General features: G+C 46.3%; 1 protein-coding gene across 1 annotated transcript in view; it reads left to right on the top strand.

Moving 5' to 3' along the window:
• Positions 1-288: 288 nt before the first annotated feature.
• Positions 289-19,207, top strand: part of LOC311108424 (protein-tyrosine kinase 2-beta-like) — a gene marked incomplete at both ends in the record, with an annotated part of 25,263 nt that continues 6,344 nt past the window's right edge. The window contains 19 exons of the mRNA XM_084151047.1: positions 289-486; positions 963-1,141; positions 2,541-2,628; positions 2,852-2,931; positions 3,229-3,291; positions 3,433-3,487; positions 3,740-3,880; positions 4,226-4,300; positions 9,213-9,314; positions 11,054-11,171; positions 11,312-11,351; positions 11,609-11,646; positions 11,875-11,916; positions 12,700-12,797; positions 14,076-14,157; positions 15,419-15,519; positions 17,045-17,160; positions 17,790-17,890; positions 18,204-18,293. Coding sequence (XP_084007173.1) covers positions 289-486; positions 963-1,141; positions 2,541-2,628; positions 2,852-2,931; positions 3,229-3,291; positions 3,433-3,487; positions 3,740-3,880; positions 4,226-4,300; positions 9,213-9,314; positions 11,054-11,171; positions 11,312-11,351; positions 11,609-11,646; positions 11,875-11,916; positions 12,700-12,797; positions 14,076-14,157; positions 15,419-15,519; positions 17,045-17,160; positions 17,790-17,890; positions 18,204-18,293 — 1,807 coding nt within the window. The remainder of the gene's footprint in view (positions 487-962; positions 1,142-2,540; positions 2,629-2,851; positions 2,932-3,228; positions 3,292-3,432; positions 3,488-3,739; positions 3,881-4,225; positions 4,301-9,212; positions 9,315-11,053; positions 11,172-11,311; positions 11,352-11,608; positions 11,647-11,874; positions 11,917-12,699; positions 12,798-14,075; positions 14,158-15,418; positions 15,520-17,044; positions 17,161-17,789; positions 17,891-18,203; positions 18,294-19,207) is intronic.

Genomic DNA, 19,207 nt, shown 5'->3' with positions numbered 1-19,207 from the left:
GGTTTGACTGGATTGATCCAGAGTGGGAGAGTTACCAGGTATCTTGCTGACTGACGACACTGTCTGTCTCATACTGGGGATGATGGCATAACCCCCCTTCTATCTCTCCCCCCTCCGTCCCCTCTCTCCCCCCCTCTCGCCCCTCCATCTCTCCCCCCCTATCTCTCCTCCCCTATCTCTCCTCCCCTATCTCTCCCCGCCCCCCTATCTCCCCCCCCCCCCCCCCTCCTCTCTCCCTCTCCCCAGGTATGATATCAGTATGACGTTATCCTTCTCTCTGCCCTGAGAATGTACGAGGTGATGCAGGGAGACACTACCACCCTGTCCTGGAGGCTACCCAGCCCAGGCCACAACGACGGCCCACAACAGAGCCCCTTCAGTGGGGAGGGAAGGCCCACCAAGATCCTCAAAGTCTGTTTCTCCACCAACAACACCTTTGGGAAGAACTTCAAGCTGGTCAAGTGCGACAGCTCCTGGAAGATCAGGGTGATTAACTACACTTTGACCAGCTGCTGACGTCAAAAGGGATTTACATTAATACGTTTGATTGATTTATTGATTGGCTGATTGGTTGGTTGATGGGTTGATTCAGTGACTTTTTGATTGATTGACGGATGGATCGATTGAGGAACTGTTGTAGGAAATGAAGTGTGCTACTGTTCATGATGTGTACAACCCCTTGGAGTTAGATATGGACTGTTTACAACAGTTTTTTTTGTAATAAGACATTTATTTATCGTCAATTCTACACAGAAGTCACTTCGTTACTTAGTTACTGAGCTGTAACATAGTTTGTGTATTTACACTTCCATAACTCAACTAGCATCTCAGACTAGCCCCCAAAATAAATGTTTCTGTTTCGAAACTGCCCTTTAGCCAGTGATAGCACAACTCTCATTGACACTGTTTTTTTAGACTTGGGTTAGCCTTTATGCAGTGATATCTGACTCTCTCTCCTCCAGGCTATAGTGCAGTCTATCCTGACCAGTGGTAGGCTGGGCCCTAACATCCTGTATAAAGGCTGCTATGGCCTGCTGCTGAAGCACCTCAAGTCAGATGAGCTCCACTGGCTCCATCCAGACCTGACCGTGGAAGAGGTGGAGCAACGCTATGAGAGTCACCACGTGGAGGCCGAGTGGAGGTGAGAGGAGGGGTGGAGGGGGTGGGGACAAGCGGTGGAGGAGGTGGAGGCGGAGAGACGGGTGGAGGAGGGGTGGGACAGGGATGCAGGAGGGGTGGGACAGGGATGGAGGAGGGGTGGGACAGGGATGGAGGAGGGGTGGGGACAGGGATGGAGGAGGGGTGGGACAGGGATGGAGGATGGGTGGGACAGGGATGAAGGAGGGGTGGGACAGGGATGGAGGATGGGTGGGACAGGGATGAAGGAGGGGTGGGACAGGGATGCAGGAGGGGTGGTACAGGGATGAAGGAGGGGTGGGACAGGGATGGAGGAGGGGTGGGACAGGGATGGAGGAGGGGTGGAGGAGGGGTGGGACAGGGATGGAGGAGGGGTGGGACAGGGATGGAGGATGGGTGGGACAGGGATGAAGGAGGGGTGGGACAGGGATGGAGGATGGGTGGGACAGGGATGGAGGAGGGGTGGGACAGGGATGGAGGATGGGTGGAGGAGGGGTGGAGGAGGGGTGGGACAGGGATGGAGGATGGGTGGGACAGGGAGGAGGAGGGGTGGGACAGGGGTGGAGGAGGGGTGGAGGAGGGGTGGGACAGGGATGGAGGAGGGGTGGGACAGGGAGGAGGAGGGGTGGGACAGGGGTGGAGGAGGGATGGAGGAGGGGTGGAGGAGGGGTGGGACAGGGATGGAGGAGGGGTGGGACAGGGATGGAGGATGGGTGGGGGAGGGGTGGAGGAGGGGTGGAGGAGGGGTGGGACAGGGATGGAGGAGGGGTGGGACAGGGATGGAGGATGGGTGGAGGAGGGGTGGGACAGGGATGGAGGAGGGGTGGGACAGGGATGGAGGAGGGGTGGGACAGGGATGCAGGAGGTGGAGAAGGGGAGACGGATGCTGATTACTCTCCTTGCCATTATCATTCACCAGATGACAAGACAAGACGTGTAATAATGATTTTTTGCTAAGGTATGAAGAGGACCATGGGTTGCTTGTTTGACACCAATATTCTGTCCATATGAACACATGTATATACAATATTCTGCCCATGTGAACACATGTATATACAATATTCTGCCCATGTGAACACATTTATTTTAGGGCATAAGTGAACCAATATATGACAGCCTTCAGGTTTAAAGGAGTTTCCTAATGGAGCCACCAGCCAGCCGCCGTTCCCCAGCCAATCACTCACACACGGGCGCACACGCGAACGAAAAGTGTCGCAGACAAATGAGTTTGTTTCTGCTTTAGCCTTCACTGTAAAATATAACGCTTTGCGGTGCTGCGTCGGGTTTGCCTGGGAGGGGGTCGCTGACCAAGAAAAGGTTGAAGACTCCTACTCTAAAGCAGTTGTATGTTCATCAGTTGAAGACTCCTACTCTAAGCCATGGGTATTTTCATCTCTCCCCAGGTATGACCTGAGAGTACGCTACATTCCAGTCAACTTCCTGGAAAAGTTCAAAGAAGACAGTACCACATTGCTGTATTTTTATCAACAGGTACGGTAGGCAATGTTAGACCACCCCAGCCAACCACCCTACTTTTGTTTTTGCCTTAAGTAACCATCTGTCTTGTGTAACCATACCAACCGTTAAAACATATCACACTGATTTGAGTGTCCCCGGATATACATTTACTATGTTACGTCTGGTCTATGAGACCGGGCTGAGTGACTTCATACAGATAACAGTTAACGTGTTCTGTCCGTGTTGCCTGTGTTAGGTGCGCAGTGACTACATGCAGTATCATGCCAGCAAAGTCAGTGACGGGATGGCCCTTCAGCTGGGCTGTCTGGAGATCAGGTGAGGTTGGGCTTTCCTCATATATATATTGTCCATGTGTAGACACCAACAAACATCCCATTGGGTTTGTCCATAGAGTTTAGTTGTTGTATACGTCATGTTGTTCTAAATCAATTCAAATTCAAGTTTATTTGTCACATGACAGAATAAAATGGGGTGTAAACCATACAGTGAAATGCTTACAAGCTCTTCCTCGACCACTGAGAACTTTTAAATAGTATCTTAAAGACAAAATCAGGGTAACATCAGTGAGTCAGAAATAAATAAAACTTAAATCTTTATCCGCTTCGTCCTCAGGAGGTTCTATAAAGATATGAACGCTAAAGGTCTGGAGAAGAAGTCCAACTTTGAGTTGCTAGAGTAAGTACTTACATTTTAAATGTTTGTTGTACCGACCTCAATTCACATAACTTTTCTATCACATTGGTTTTGATAGATTTTATTTTATTTTTTAATTCTAACTGATCTCTCTGAATGTGATTTTAATTTGGACCAATGAAGGAAGGACGTGGGGCTGAACCTGTTCTTTCCACAGGAGCTCATTGACCGCATGAAGGTACATTTATGAATTTTGATATCCACATGATCGTTTTAAAATATTACTGGAAGTTTCTACTAACATAAATTAAGTTGTCAATGAGCCTAACTGTAACTATTACGTCAACAAAGATCATTTCTGATCATTTCTATGCTAGCAGCGTTGTTCACCCTGCAAAAAAAAATAATAATCGACTTTTGTTTACTATTTGACGTCGTAGTAAAATAGGGTTATGAAAGTGTTGTCTAATGTTGTGATGTTCTGTCCCAGGCTCGTCCCCTTCGGAAGATGATCACGCAGACGTTCCAGCAGTACGCTACTCTGAAGGAGGAGGAGTGCATGGTTCGCTTCTTCAAAACGCTCACAGAATTCATCAACATTGACGAGGAGGTCTACCCCTGCGAACTGGTGGTGAGTGTTGCTTTTTGGCTTTACAGACAAGAAAATTAGGAAGGTCTGCACTCAGGTATTTGCAGTCAGTACACAGCAAATACCGGAGTGAGGTCCAGTCAGTACACAGCAAATACCGGAGTGAGGTCCAGACAGTACACAGCAAATACCTGAGTGAGGTCCAGACAGTACACAGCAAATACCGGAGTGAGGTCCAGTCAGTACACAGCAAATACCTGATTGAGGACTTTCTTCGTTTTCCTGCATAACTGATTACTTTTGGATCACGGCACCACAAATGACTGTATGAGTCTGAAGTTTGTCAAGAAATGAAAGTTAAGTTGCAACCCAACTATGTGTCCACAGCAAGGCTGGAGTCTGTCAGTAGAGCTGGTGATTGGAGCCAGGGGCATTCGCCAACGCACCCATAAAGACTCAGCGGTAAGCAGGATGTTATGGTTGTTGCCATTTGTTCATTTTCATTGCATGGTCGTGAACGATTTCTGGCCGTGATCCTCATGTTCTTCATGTCCCATCCCCAAGCTTGTGCTGGGTCCGGGATGAAGCTTCTCCAAGGTATAGATCTAGGATCAGCTTCCACTCCCTTAATCCTTACCTCAACCATTAGTATGGAAAATGCTAAACTGAACCAAGGTCAGCGTCTACTGGGCAATGTGGGGGAAATGTACTCGCTACTACTGTGATATGTTGTTGTCTCACCTAGCTGAAGAGGAATGCACTAATTGTAAGTCGCTCTGGATAAGAGCGTCTGCTAAATGACTTAAAATGTAAATGTAACTTCTCCCCGCACTACACTCTTAGAAAAAAAAGTGCTATCTAGAACCTAAAACTGTTCTTCGGCTGTCCCCATAGGATAACCCTTTGAAGAACCCTTTTTTGTTCCAGGTAGAACCCTTTTTGGTTCCAGGTAGAACCCTTTTTGGTTCCAGGTAGAACCCTTTTTGGTTCCAGGTAGAACCCTTTTGTGTTCCATGTATTTCCCTTTACACAGAGGGTTCTACATGGAATCCAAAAGAGTTCTACCTGGAACCAAAAAGGGTTCTCCTATGGAGGCAGCCGAAGAACACTTTTGGAACCCTTTTTTTTCTGAGAGTGTAGAGGTTGACACGGGAGTGAAAATCCATTCCTGTCCCGTCTTGTCCTGTCAAATGTTTTCCCATACTGTCCTGTTTCGGCAACAGTTATGTAACCACTGAACTTTCCTGTTCTGTCCCTATAAAATCACTCCCGTCCCGTACTAATTTTTACGCACAGAAATCAGAAATGCAAAAAAAATCAGCTCTGCATGTGACTAGCCATAGTTACTGCTCCGTTTGAATGCTGCTCAGCGCTCACCAGACAGTAGCCTGCCCTACACACAGCTGATAACAAACACATTACCAGTTTTGCAATGAAGGCAGCCCTTCTACTTACTCAGAGTCGGATGAACTAAACTCCCCTCTTGAAGGCTTCATCATTCACTGACGTACGTTGGCATCTGAGGTACCGGTAAAGTATTGACTGCGCAGTGGCCATGGCTACAAATGGAGCGAGGTGCGAGAGTGAGCTGATGGAAGGGGGGAAATTACATAAAAAATAAAATAATATTAAGTCAACTATATTAGGCCTACACACAGTTTTTTTGTTTTGTTTATAAAATGTTCCACACATTACATACCCCCCCCCCCCCCCCCCCCCCCCACACCCCAAAAAGACCCTCCGTTTATAACTATTCCTGTATTGCCCATCCTGTGCACTGTCGAGCATGTCCCAAACTTGATCCAGGACCCCTAAGAGTCAAACATTTTTTTTAAACCCTTTTCTCTCCCCAATTTTGATCTTGTCGCATCGCTGCAACTCCCCAACAGTCTCGGGAGGCGAATGTTGAGTCATGTTTCCTCCGGAACAACAACCGCCCGCCAGCCGCACCAATGTGTCAGAGGAAACACCATTTACCTGACAACCGGGGTCAGCCTGCAGGCTCACGGCCCACCACAAGGAGTCGCTAGAGCGCAATGAGCCATGTAAAGCCCCCTAGCCAAACCCTCCCATAATCCATACGACACTGGGCCAATTGTGCGCTGCCCTATGGGACTCCCGATCACAGCTGGTTGTGATACAGCATGAGATTGAACCAGGGTCTGTAGTGACGCCTCTAGCACTGCGATGCAGTGCCTTAGCTCACTGCGCCACTCGGGAGCCCTGTTCCCGGGAGTCTTGTTCCCGGGAGTCTTGTTCCCGAGAGAGTTCCTGCTCTCTCCTCGTCTGACCATGTGTTCTCGCATACCCCGAGAGCATCTGGTCAGGGGGGTGGTGGCACAGGAATCCTCATCTCTCCCAAGTGGACATTCTCTCTTTCTCCCCTGGCCCATCTGTCTATCTCCTCATTTGAATTCCATGCTGTCACAGTCACTAGCCCATTCAAGCTTAACATCCTTATCATTTATCGCCCTCCAGGTTCCCTTGGAGAGTTCATCAATGAGCTTGACGCCTTGATAAGCTCCTTTCCTGAGGATGGCTCACCCCTCACAGTTCTGGGTGACTTTAACCTCCCTACGTCTACCTTTGACTCATTTCTCTCTGCCTCCTTCTTTCCACTCCTCTCCTCTTTTGACCTCACCCTCTCACCGTCCCCCCCTACTCACAAGGCAGGCAATACGCTTGACCTCATCTTTACTAGATGCTGTTCTTCTACTAATCTCACTGCAACTCCCCTCCAAGTCTCCGACCACTACTTTGTATCCTTTTCTCTCTCGCTCTCCTTAAACACTACTAACTCTGCCCCTACTCAGATGGTAATGCGCCGTCGCAACCTTCGCTCTCTCTCTCCCGCTACTCTCTCCATCCTATCATCTCTTCCCTCTGCTCAAGCCTTCTCCCTCCAATCTCCTGATTCTGCCTCCTCAACCCTCCTCTCCTCCCTTTCTGTATCCTTTGACTCTCTATGTCCCCTATCCCCCGGCAGGCTCGGTCCTCCCCTCCTGCTCCGTGGCTTGACGACTCATTACGAGCTCACAGAACAGGGCTCCGGGCAGCCGAGCGGAAATGAGGGAAACTAGACTCCCTGCGGACCTGGCATCTTTTCACTCCCTCCTCTCTACATTTTCTTCCTCTGTTTCTGCTGCTAAAGCCACTTTCTACCACTCTAAATTCCAAGCATCTGCCTCTAACCCTAGGAAGCTCTTTTCCACGTTCTCCTCCCTGCTGAATCCTCCTCCCGCTCCCCCTCCCCCCCCTCCTCCCTCTCTGTGGATTACTTCGTCAACCATTTTGAAAAGAAGGTTGACGACATCCGATCCTCGTTTGTTAAGTCAAATGACACCGCTGGTCCTGCTCACACTGCCCTACCCTATGCTTTGACTTCTTTCTCCCCTCTGTCTCCAGATGAAATCTTGCGACTTGTGACGGCCGGCCGCCCAACAACCTGCCCGCTTGACCCTATCCCCTCCTCTCTTCTCCAGACCATTTCCGGAGACCTTCTCCCTTACCTCACCTCGCTCATCAACTCATCCTTGACCGCTGGCTATGTCCCTTCCGTCTTCAAGAGAGCGAGAGTTGCACCCCTTCTCAAGAAACCTACACTCGATCCCTCCGATGTCAACAACTACAGACCAGTATCCCTTCTTTCTTTTCTCTCCAAAACTCTTGAGCGTGCCGTCTTTAGCCAACTCTCTTGCTATCTCAAAATGACCTTCTTGATCCAAACCAGTCAGGTTTCAAGACTGGTCATTCAACTGAGACTGCTCTTCTCTGTGTCACGGAGGCTCTCCGCACTGCTAACGCTAACTCTCTCTCCTCTGCTCTCGTACTTCTAGACCTGTCTGCTGCCTTTGATACTGTGAACCATCAGATCCTCCTCTCCACCCTCTCCGAGTTGTGCATCTCCGGTGCGGCTCACTCTTGGATTGCGTCCTACCTGACAGGTCGCTCCTACCAGGTGGCGTGGCGAGAATCTGTCTCCGCACCACATGCTCTCACCACTGGTGTCCCCCAGGGCTCAGTTCTAGGCCCTCTCCTATGCTCCCTATACACCAAGTCACTTGGCTCTGTCATATCCTCACATGGTCTCTCCTATCATTGCTACGCAGACGACACACAATTAATCTTCTCCTTTCCCCCTTCTGATAACAAGGTGGCGAATTGCATCTCTGCATGTCTGGCAGACATATCAGTGTGGATGACGGGTCACCACCTCAAGCTGAACCTCGGCAAGACGGAGCTGCTCTTCCTCCCGGGGAAGGACTGCATGTTCCATGATCTCGCCATCACAGTTGACAACTCCGTTGTGTCCTCCTCCCAGAGTGCAAAGAGCCTTGGCGTGACCCTGGACAACACCCTATCGTTCTCCGCTAACATCAAGGCGGTGACCCGATCCTGTAGGTTCATAATAATAAAATAAATAAATAAAATAATATGCCATTTAGTAGACGCTTTTATCCAAAGCGACTTACAGTCATGCGTGCATACATTTTTCTGTATGGGTGGTCCCGGGGATCGAACCCACTACCTTGGCGTTACAAGCGCCGTGCTCTACCAGCTGAGCTACAGAGGACCACGCTTTACAACATTCGCAGAGTAGGACCCTGCCTTAGACAGGAAGCGGCACAGGTCCTAATCCAGGCACTTGTCATCTCCCGTCTGGATTACTGCAACTCGCTGTTGGCTGGGCTCCCTGCCTGTGCCATTAAACCCCTACAACTCATCCAGAACGCCGCAGCCTGTCTGATGTTCAACCTTCACAAGTTCTCTCACGTCACCCCGCTCCTCCGCACACTCCACTGGCTTCCAGTTGAAGCTCGCATCTGCTACAAGACCATGGTGCTTGCCTACGGAGCTGTGAGGGGAACGGCACCTCCATACCTTCAGGCTCTGATCAGTCCCTACACCCAAACGAGGGCATTGCGTTCATCCACCTCTGGCCTGCTGGCCCCCCTACTTCTACAGAAGCACAGTTCCTGCTCAGCCCAGTCAAAACTGTTCGCTGCTCTGGCACCCCAATGGTGGAACAAGCTCCCTCACGACGCCAGGACAGCGGAGTCACTCACCACCTTCCGGAGACACTTGAAACCCCACCTCTGTAAGGAATACCTGGGATAGGATAAAGTAATCCTTCTACCCCCCCTTACCCCACCCCCCCCCCCCCCAAAAATAATAATAAAATAAACATATTGTAAAGTGGTTCTCCCACTGGCTATCATAAGGTGAATGCACCAATTTGTAAGTCGCTCTGGATAAGAGCATCTGCTAAATGACGAAAATGTAAATGTAAATGTTGTTGCCGGGAGTCCTATTCCTGTGTCAACCTCTAGCCGACACCTGTGGCTCTTAAGTGTTGTTTCTCTCTCATCCCCAGGCTGTTTGTCTAGCGGACTTCAAACAGATCAAGAGCATCAAGTGTTTATCTCAGAGTGACGGCAAAGCCCTCCTCAACCTGGACATAGATGGAGCCAGACAGGTACACAATAAAATAGATATAGAAAAACTTTATTAGTACTGCTTAATCAGGACATAGACGGAGCCAGACAGACAGTGAGGCCTGGGCCAATATTCACAAAGACTCTCAGAGTAGGAGAACAGTGTTGCCTTTTAGATCATAATGAATAAGGTTAAATGGACAGGGGGAACCTGATCTTAGATCATAATGAATACGGTTATATGGAGAGGGGGAACCTGATCCTAGATCATAATGAATAAGGTTACATGGACAGGGGGAACCTGATCTTAAATCATAATGAATAAGGTTATATTGACAGGGGGAACCTGATCTTAGATCATAATGAATAAGGTTACATGGACAGGGGGAACCTAAACCTAGATCATAAACAATAAGGTTATATGGACAGGGGGAACCTGATCCTAGATCATAATGAATAAGGTTACATGGACAGGGGGAACCTGATCTTAGATCATAATGAATAAGGTTATATTGACAGGGGGAACCTGATCTTATATCATAATGAATAAGGCTACATGGACAGGGGGAACCTGATCTTAGATCATAATGAATAAGGTTATATTGACAGGGGGAACCTGATCTTAGATCATAATGAATAAGGTTACATGGACAGGGGGAACCTGATCCTAGATCATAATGAATAAGGTTATATGGACAGGGGGAACCTGATCTTAGATCATAATGAATAAGGTTACATGGACAGGGGGAACCTGATCTTAGATCATAATGAATAAGGTTATATGGACAGGGGGAACCTGATCCTAGATCATAATGAATAAGGTTACATGGACAGGGGGAACCTGATCTTAGATCATAATGAATAAGGTTATATTGACAAGGGGAACCTGATCTTAGATCATAATGAATAAGGTTACATGGACAGGGGGAACCTGATCCTAGATCATAATGAATAAGGTTATATTGACAGGGGGAACCTGATCTTAGATCATAATGAATAAGGTTACATGGACAGGGGGAACCTGATCTTAGATCATAATGAATAAGGTTATATTGACAGGGGGAACCTGATCTTAGATCATAATGAATAAGGTTACATGGACAGGGGGAACCTGATCTTAGATCATAATGAATAAGGTTATATTGACAGGGGGAACCTGATCTTAGATCATAATGAATAAGGTTATATGGACAGGGGGAACCTGATCTTAGATCACAATGAATAAGGTTACATGGACAGGGGGAACCTGATCTTAGATCATAATGAATAAGGTTATATGGACAGGGGGAACCTGATCCTAGATCATAATGAATAAGGTTACATGGACAGGGGGAACCTGATCCTAGATCATAATGAATAAGGTTACATGGACAGGGGGAACCTGATCTTAGATTCTAACTAGAGACATTATGAATACAGGCCCTGAATTCTAACTAGAGACATTATGAATGCAGGCCCTGAATTCTAACTAGAGACATTATGAATACAGGCCCTGAATTCTAACTAGAGACATTATGAATACAGGCCCTGAATTCTAACTAGAGACATTATGAATACAGGCCCTGAATTCTAACTAGAGAGCTGTGTCCTTAAGTCTTTTTGTTTTTACATAACATTTTGATTGATGTGATCGTTGAGTTAAATGCCTGCATCTTACCCTGAAAGCCTATCCGTCTATGACCCCTATGACATTATAATGTTATAAAGTGTTTGTATTGTAATTGTGATTGTAATTGTAGTAATTGTGAGTAATGTGAATCATTTGTATCTTCTTGGTCAGCCTCTGTCTATCAACGTGACTAAGTTTGCGATAGCAGAAAACATGGTGGACCTTATTGACGCTTACTGTCGCTTGGAGCACGCCACTGACGAGTCGTTCATCTCTAGACCAAATAAAGGTAAGGGGGATCAGGAAGTCCACCCTGTGTATATAATGGTAAGGGGGATACACTGAAAGAGTGCATCACAATGGTCTAACTTGGTTTCCTCATCCCTCGTAAGTCTATTGAACCAACGTGACTTCTTTTGTGACCCATAGATGCCAATTTACGAAGTTCCCTACCAGACCTACCCACGAAGTGAGTGGATTCACTTTCTCTTGGTTGAACAAGGCTTCATATTTTTGGCTTTTGTGTAATTTCCACATCAAGTCATTATACTGAAACCAAACTGTAATATTTAGTACTTGTTGGAACATGGGATGTACTGTCCATGAGGCTGTCAGATAAATGTATACAAGAGACAGGTAGTGTTATTGTAACAGTGTGCCTGGTGTATTGAGGAGCTACCTCAAACCCAGGATTAATGATCTTCTCCTCTCCTCCTCTGGCTGTAGTCAAACAGAGAACACAGGCTCCTTCAGATATAGCATGGGTGAGTTGTCATCTACCACGACTGTCTTCATCTTTGTTTTACAAATATCATGATTAATTTGTCAGTACAGTGGCTGTGTTGAATTGTTTGAAACTAATAGTGAAGGACAGTGGCTGTGTTGAATTGTTTGAAACTAGAAGTGTAGGGGCATGGCTACACTGTATGTTTCAAGTTGACCCATCTGTTTTTACCACAAACTGACATCCTCAAATATTGTCCATCATTCAGAATCTGATATCTACGCTGAGATTGACGAACGCCCAAAGTCTGGTAAGTAGAGACGTACGCTTTATCAGGATGGGATACATTTATAGTATAGTATCTAAGGAGACTGATGTAGACGTTTACCGTCTATACTCTAGGTTCTATACTCTTTGTTCTATATTCCATGTTCTATACTCTATGTTCTATATTATATGTGCTATATTCTATGTTCTAAGCTCTATGTTCTATACTCTATGTTCTATATTATATATGCTATACTCTATGCTCTATATTATATGTTCTATATTCTCTATTCTATGCTCTATATTCTATGTTCTATACTCTATGTTCTATATTCTATGCTCTATATTCTATGTTCTATACTCTATGTTCTATATTCTATGTTCTATATTCTATGTTCTATATTCTATATTCTATATTCTATATTCTATATTCTATATTCTCTATTCTCTATTCTATGCGCTATATTCTATTGTCTATACTCTATGGTCTATATTCTAGGTTCTATACTCTAGGTTCTATACTCTAGGTTCTATACTCTTGGTTCTATTTTGTATGTTCTATACTCTAGGTTCTATACTCTAGGTTCTATACTCTAGGTTCTATACTCTATGTTCTATGGTCTATATTCTATGTTCTATGTTCTATGTTCTATATTCTATATTCTATATTTGATGTTCTATATTCTATATTCTATATGTAATGTTCTATATTCTATACTCTATATTCTATGTTCTATACTTTATGTTCTATACTCTATATTCTATACTCTATATTCTATATTCTATACTACATTTTCTCACGGTGTTGTTGTGTACTTGGTTCCAGTGGTGAAGTATGTAATCGACCGACATGACATTGTTCTGGGACGGATCCTTGGCGAGGGGTTTTTCGGGGAGGTCTATGAAGGAATGTACAAAAAATCGGCAAGTATATCTCCCGACACCCTACTCCCACAGTCAATTATAACACCTCAAATGTTCCTAACTAGGCAAAATATTTATCACACTAAAGTGTGTGTGTGACTGGTCTCGTGTGTGTGTGTGTGTGTGTGTGTGTGTGTGTGTGTGTGTGTGTGTGTGTGTGTGTGTGTGTGTGTGTGTGTGTGACTGGTCTCTCTGTGTGTGTGTGTGTGTGTGTGTGTGTGTGTGTGTGTGTGTGTGTGTGTGTGTGTGTGTGTGTGACTGGTCTCTGTGTGTTTGTGTGTGTGTGTGTGTGTGTGTGTGTGTGTGTGTGTGTGTGTGTGTGTGTGTGTGTGTGTGTGTGTGTGTGTGTGTGTGTGTGTGTGTGTGTGTGTGTGTGTGTGTGTGTGTGTGTGTGTGACTGGTCTCTGTGTGTGTGTGTGTGTGTGTGTGTGTGTGTGTGTGTGTGTGACTGGTCTCTGTGTGTTTGTGTGTGTGTGTGTGTGTGTGTGTGTGTGTGTGTGTGTGTGTGTGTGTGTGTGACTGGTCTCTGTGTGTTTGTGTGTGTGTGACTGGTCTCTGTGTGTTTGTGTGTGTGTGTGTGTGTGTGTGTGTGTGACTGGTCTCTGTGTGTTTGTGTGTGTGTGTGTGTGTGTGACTGGTCTCTGTGTGTTTGTGTGTGTGTGTGTGTGTGTGACTGGTCTGTGTGTGTGTGTGTGTGTGTGACTGGTCTCTGTGTGTGTGTGTGTGTGTGTGTGTGACTGGTCTCTGTGTGTGTGTGTGTGTGTGTGACTGGTCTCTGTGTGTGTGTGTGTGTGTGTGTGACTGGTCTCTGTGTGTGTGTGTGTGTGTGTGTGTGTGTGTGACTGGTCTCTGTGTGTGTGTGTGTGTGTGTGTGTGTGTGACTGGTCTCTGTGTTTGTGTGTGTGTGTGACTGGTCTCTGTGTGTCTGTGTGTGTGTGTGTGTGTGTGTGTGTGTGTGTGTGTGTGTGTGTGTGTGTGTGTGTGTGTGACTGGTCTCTGTGTGTGTGTGTGTGTGTGTGTGTGTGTGACTGGTCTCTGTGTGTGTGTGTGTGTGTGTGTGTGTGTGTGTGTGTGTGTGTGTGTGTGTGTGTGTGACTGGTCTCTGTGTGTGTGTGTGTGTGTGTGACTGGTCTCTGTGTGTGTGTGTGTGTGTGTGTGTGACTGGTCTCTGTGTGTGTGTGTGTGACTGGTCTCTGTGTGTGTGTGTGTGTGTGTGTATGTGACTGGTCTCTGTGTGTGTGTGTGTGTGTGACTGGTCTCTGTGTGTTTGTGAACCAGAATGGGGAGAGGCTAAGCGTGGCGGTGAAGACTTGTAAAGACTGTTCACCTGACGTCATGGAGAAGTTTATGAGTGAAGCAGGTACAGTAGACATCAAATACTGATCACACTTCTTCAGCACTTCTCCACCTCACTGGTCTTGGGGTTAAAGTGTCTTCCCTGAGATTGGAAGGTTGGGAGTTCAATCCTCAGCCAAGTCATACACTCTCAGAAAAAAAGGGTTCTACGACTGTCCCCATAGGAGAACCCTTTTTGGTTCCAGGTAGAACTCTTTTGGGTTCCATGTAGAACTCTGGGGAAAGTTGTTCTACATGGAACCCAATAAGGTTCTACCTGGAACCAAAAGGGTTCTTCAAAGGGTTCTCTGATGGGGACAGCCAAATAACCCTTTTAGGTTCTAGATAGCACCTTTTTTTCTAAGAGTGTACCAAAGACAAAAAATGGGACCCGATTAGTCTTTGCTTGGCACTCAGCTTTACGGAGGTAGATTCGGGGTAAGGCCCTGCGTCCTCTCCAGGGGGTATACTTGTACATCAAGCTGCTTCACGCTACATAAACAGGAGATGGGCTTCTGCTCCTATGAGCAAGTCAGTTGTGGATCGATTAAACTGGGCCCTTGTCTGTTCATTCTCCTGCATTATTTAAACCTTAAAACCAAGCACTGAGGACCAGTTGCTGTATTTATTCAATGAGGAATTCTAAGTGCCTGGAAACTCAGGGATTTTGAGTCAATTATTTAAAAAAATGTACACTTCGTGATCACTTTCATGAATAAGCATCAACAAACCACATAAATAGTATAGAAATAATACATCTTATGTCCAATGCAGCCATTTTTCTCTCAATATCAAATCATTTCTGGGTAACATTTAAGTACCTTACTGAGATTGTTTTCAACTAAAATGGTCAAAAAGAAACCAAATAGCATCTTAGCAAAGAGCAATTTCTCAAGTAAGAATTTTACTAGGACTGTCTGGGAGTGGTCTGAGTGGGGAGGGGACAACTGAAAACTAGCTGTTATTGGCTGAGAGGTTTGGAACTCTCTTTCTTATTGGTCTATTAACTAATTTATCACCTGGTGAGGCGTTTTCCCACCAAAACAGGCTGAAATCGCAGCCGGTCTTTTCAAACAGCTCTTACAACAAAAGGGCATTATCATAATTTTACGATTTCACAGTATTATTCCCACCACCTAGTGTGAATATATATATATCAAATATGAAAATCAAGTTTTTTTTTATTGGATTGGGACTTTAATAAGTAAGTGTGTCTCCCTCTCATAAGTAGCCTTCATATGAAAATTGAAGGAAAACTTTAACAGTTAAACGTATCCATTCTCCAGTGATCATGAAGAACCTGAACCACCCCCACATCGTCAGTCTGATCGGCGTCATTGAGGAAAACCCCGTATGGATCGTCATGGAGCTCTACCAGTATGGGGAGGTGAGAGACCGACAGCCATGTTAACATGTTATTTAAGCCAGGATTTTATAAACTTCACTTATTGGTTAATTTTCTTTGTCAGACCTGGGATACCAATCTAGCAATCCCTTCAATTGCTGACCAGCTTATCTAAGCTCTAGGCCAGCCACACTCAACTGGCGGATCGTGTTCTGGATGCGGACCCAGAACGGGGACAATACGGACAACTTAATGATAAAACAATAAACAAAATGTAGGAACTCTTGAGAGTTGTAATAGTAGAAATTGGGTAGTGCATATGCAGTTTTCCTCTTGTTATGTCATTCACTGAACAGACCTTAAAGAGCTATTTATAACCTGTCAGAAATGTCCAGTTGATCAACTAGCACATGTCAGCTAGATAGGGAAGTTAGGCTAACCAGCGATCTAAACGTTGTAGTTATCATGGCCAGATTATGTGAGCAGGAGGCTCGACCCCCCCCCAGGGGCCCCTACTGATGTTGTAGTTATCATGGCCAGATTATGTGAGCAGGAGGCTCGACCCCCCCAGGGGCCCCTACTGATGTTGTAGTTATCATGGCCAGATTATGTGAGCAGGAGGCTCGACCCCCCCAGGGGCCCCTACTGATGTTGTTGAGTCACTCCGGTATCATATAAACACACATAAGACATGGCAACGTGTAGAATCGCAGGAAATGAGCTTTAAACTGCAACAGGTTCTCTCTTCCAAAAAGAGGGTAGGAACAGTTTGGGGTCGCGAGGTAGGAACAGTTTGGGGTGGCGAGGTAGGAACAGTTTGGGGTCGCGAGGTAGGAACAGTTTGGGGTCGCGAGGTAGGAACAGTTTGGGGTCGCGGGGTAGGAACAGTTTGGGGTGGCGAGGTAGGAACAGTTTGGGGTCGCGGGGTAGGAACAGTTTGGGGTGGCGGGGTAGGAACAGTTTGGGGTGGCGAGGTAGGAACAGTTTGGGGTCGCGGGGTAGGAACAGTTTGGGGTGGCGGGGTAGGAACAGTTTGGGGTGGCGGGGTAGGAACAGTTTGGGGTGGCGAGGTAGGAACAGTTTGGGGTGGCGAGGTAGGAACAGTTTGGGGTCGCGGGGTAGGAACAGTTTGGGGTGGCGGGGTAGGAACAGTTTGGGGTGGCGAGGTAGGAACAGTTTGGGGTCGCGGGGTAGGAACAGTTTGGGGTGGCGAGGTGAGAACAGTTTGGGGTGGCGAGGTAGGAACAGTTTGGGGTCGCGAGGTGAGAACAGTTTGGGGTCGCGAGGTAGGAACAGTTTGGGGTCGCGAGGTAGGAACAGTTTGGGGTCGCGAGGTAGGAACAGTTTGGGGTCGCGAGGTAGGAACAGTTTGGGGTCGCGAGGTAGGAACAGTTTGGGGTCGCGAGGTAGGGGTTTGTTACTACGCCGATAAATGACAGGATCCATCCCGACCTTTGCCACCTAGGACATTTGTGTGACCGGACCGTCTCATATAGTAGATGGGTTCCCCCGTCTCTAGGCTACCTGCCGTCTGCCATCCCATAATTATGTTAATGTTGTCTTCCAGCTTAAGAACTACCTGACAGAGAACCAGAACAAGCTGACCAACATAACGCTAGTTCTCTTCAGCCTGCAGATCTGTAAAGCTCTAGTCTACCTAGAGGGAATCAACATGGTGCACAGGTAGGTCTATCTAGACTAGAGGGAATCAACATGGTGCACAGGTAGGTCTATCTAGAGGGAATCAACATGGTGCACAGGTAGGTCTATCTAGAGGGAATCAACATGGTGCACAGGTAGGTCTATCTAGAGGGAATCAACATGGTGCACAGGTAGGTCTATCTAGAGGGAATCAACATGGTGCACAGGTAGGTCTATCTAGAGGGAATCAACATGGTGCACAGGTAGGTCTATCTAGAGGGAATCAACATGGTGCACAGGTAGGTCTATCTAGACTAGAGGGAATCAACATGGTGCACAGGTAGGTCTATCTAGAGGGAATCAACATGGTACACAGGTAGGTCTATCTAGAGGGAATCAACATGGTGCACAGGTAGGTCTATCTAGAGGGAATCAACATGGTGCACAGGTAGAACAGCCATCTTGACACCCATATCCCATATTGACCACCATATTCCTCTTCAGAAAACACAACTCTTCATCAGACTCCTAGATATGTAATACATAGACATCCATCCATCTTCCCTTTAACTCGGAACAAAGCAGAAACAACAACAAAAACCTACGTTCTTATTGGATGACTTCAGGTAGTACCTCCGTTTCAACTAACCCTGTTTATTGTGTCCCAACAGAGACATAGCGGTGAGGAACGTGCTGGTGGCCACAGCAGACTGTGTTAAGCTGGGAGACTTTGGCCTGTCCAGATACATCGAGGACGAAGAATATTACAAAGGTACGGAGTGGTTGGTGGTCGGTGTGTTCCACACAGGGGTACACCACTCTTCTGTGAAGCATTATGGGAACATGGGCAGCGCCACTTCCAAGGAACCCCTAAACTGCTCATTGGGCCCTGCGCTGCGGCTGCCCTCTGCTCCTGACTGTCCCGTGTTTTCGTTGTGTGTATATCGGAGAGGTTTAGGGAAAAGAGCAGAAGACAAAGTTTCCATCTTATATGGAGTAATAATACAAGTATATCTGAAATAGTGTCCCCGCACGTACTACATATATACAGAGATGACTGTTATCTTTCTCAATCGTTTCCACAGCCTCTGTGACTCGATTACCTATCAAATGGATGGCTCCAGAATCCATCAACTTCAGGCGATTCACCACGGCAAGCGATGTTTGGATGTTCGGTAAGTCTGTCTTCCTTTTTTTGGGTGGGGGGGGGGGGTACTTTCTGTGTGCCTGCGTCTCTCTCTCTCTCTCTCTCTGTCTCTCTCGCTCTCTCTCTCTCTCTCTGTCTCTCTCTCTCTCTCTCTCTCTCTCTCTGTCTCTCTCTCTCTGTCTCTCTCTCTCTCTCTCTCTCTCTCTCTCTCTCTGTCTCTCTCTCTCTCTCTCAAAATTTCAGGGCTTAACGTGTGTTAACATTGCCAAAGCAATTGAAGTAGATAGTAAACAAAAGTGAAATAAACAATAAATATTAACAGTAAGCATTACACTCAGAAGTTCCAAAAGATAAAAGACATTTCAAATGTCATATTATGTCTATATACAGTGTTGTAACAATGTGCAAATAGTTAAAGTACAAATGGGAAAATAAATAAACATAAATATGGGTTGTATTTACAATGGTGTTTGTTCTTCACTGGTTGCTTTTTTCTTGTGGCAACAGGTCACAAATCTTGCAGCTGTGATGGCACACTGTGGTATTACACCCAGTAGATAAGGAAGTTTATCAAAATTGGATTTGTTTTTTAATTCTTTGTGGATCGCTGTAATCTGTGGGAAATATGTGTCTCTAATATGGTTATACATTTGGCAGGAAGTTAGGAAGTGCAGCTCAGTTTCCACCTCATTTTGTGGGCAGTGTGCACATAGCCTGTCTTCTCTTGAGAGCCAGGTCTGCCTACGGCGGCCTTTCTCAATGGCAAGGCTATGCTCATTGAGTCTGTACATAGTCAAAGATTTCCTTATGTTTGGGTCAGTCACAGTGGTCAGGTATTCTGCCACTGTGTACTCTCTGTTTAGGGCCAAATAGCTCTGTTTTTTTTATAATTCTTTCCAATGTGTCAAGTAATTATCTTTTTGTTTTCTCATGATTTGGTTG

The sequence above is a fragment of the Coregonus lavaretus genome (assembly GCF_964263955.1).
Source record: "Coregonus lavaretus genome assembly, chromosome: 33".
NCBI classification, from domain to species: Eukaryota; Metazoa; Chordata; class Actinopteri; order Salmoniformes; family Salmonidae; genus Coregonus; species Coregonus lavaretus.
The sequence above is the reverse complement of the archived record's forward strand: the minus strand, read 5'-3'. Positions and strand labels throughout refer to the sequence as shown.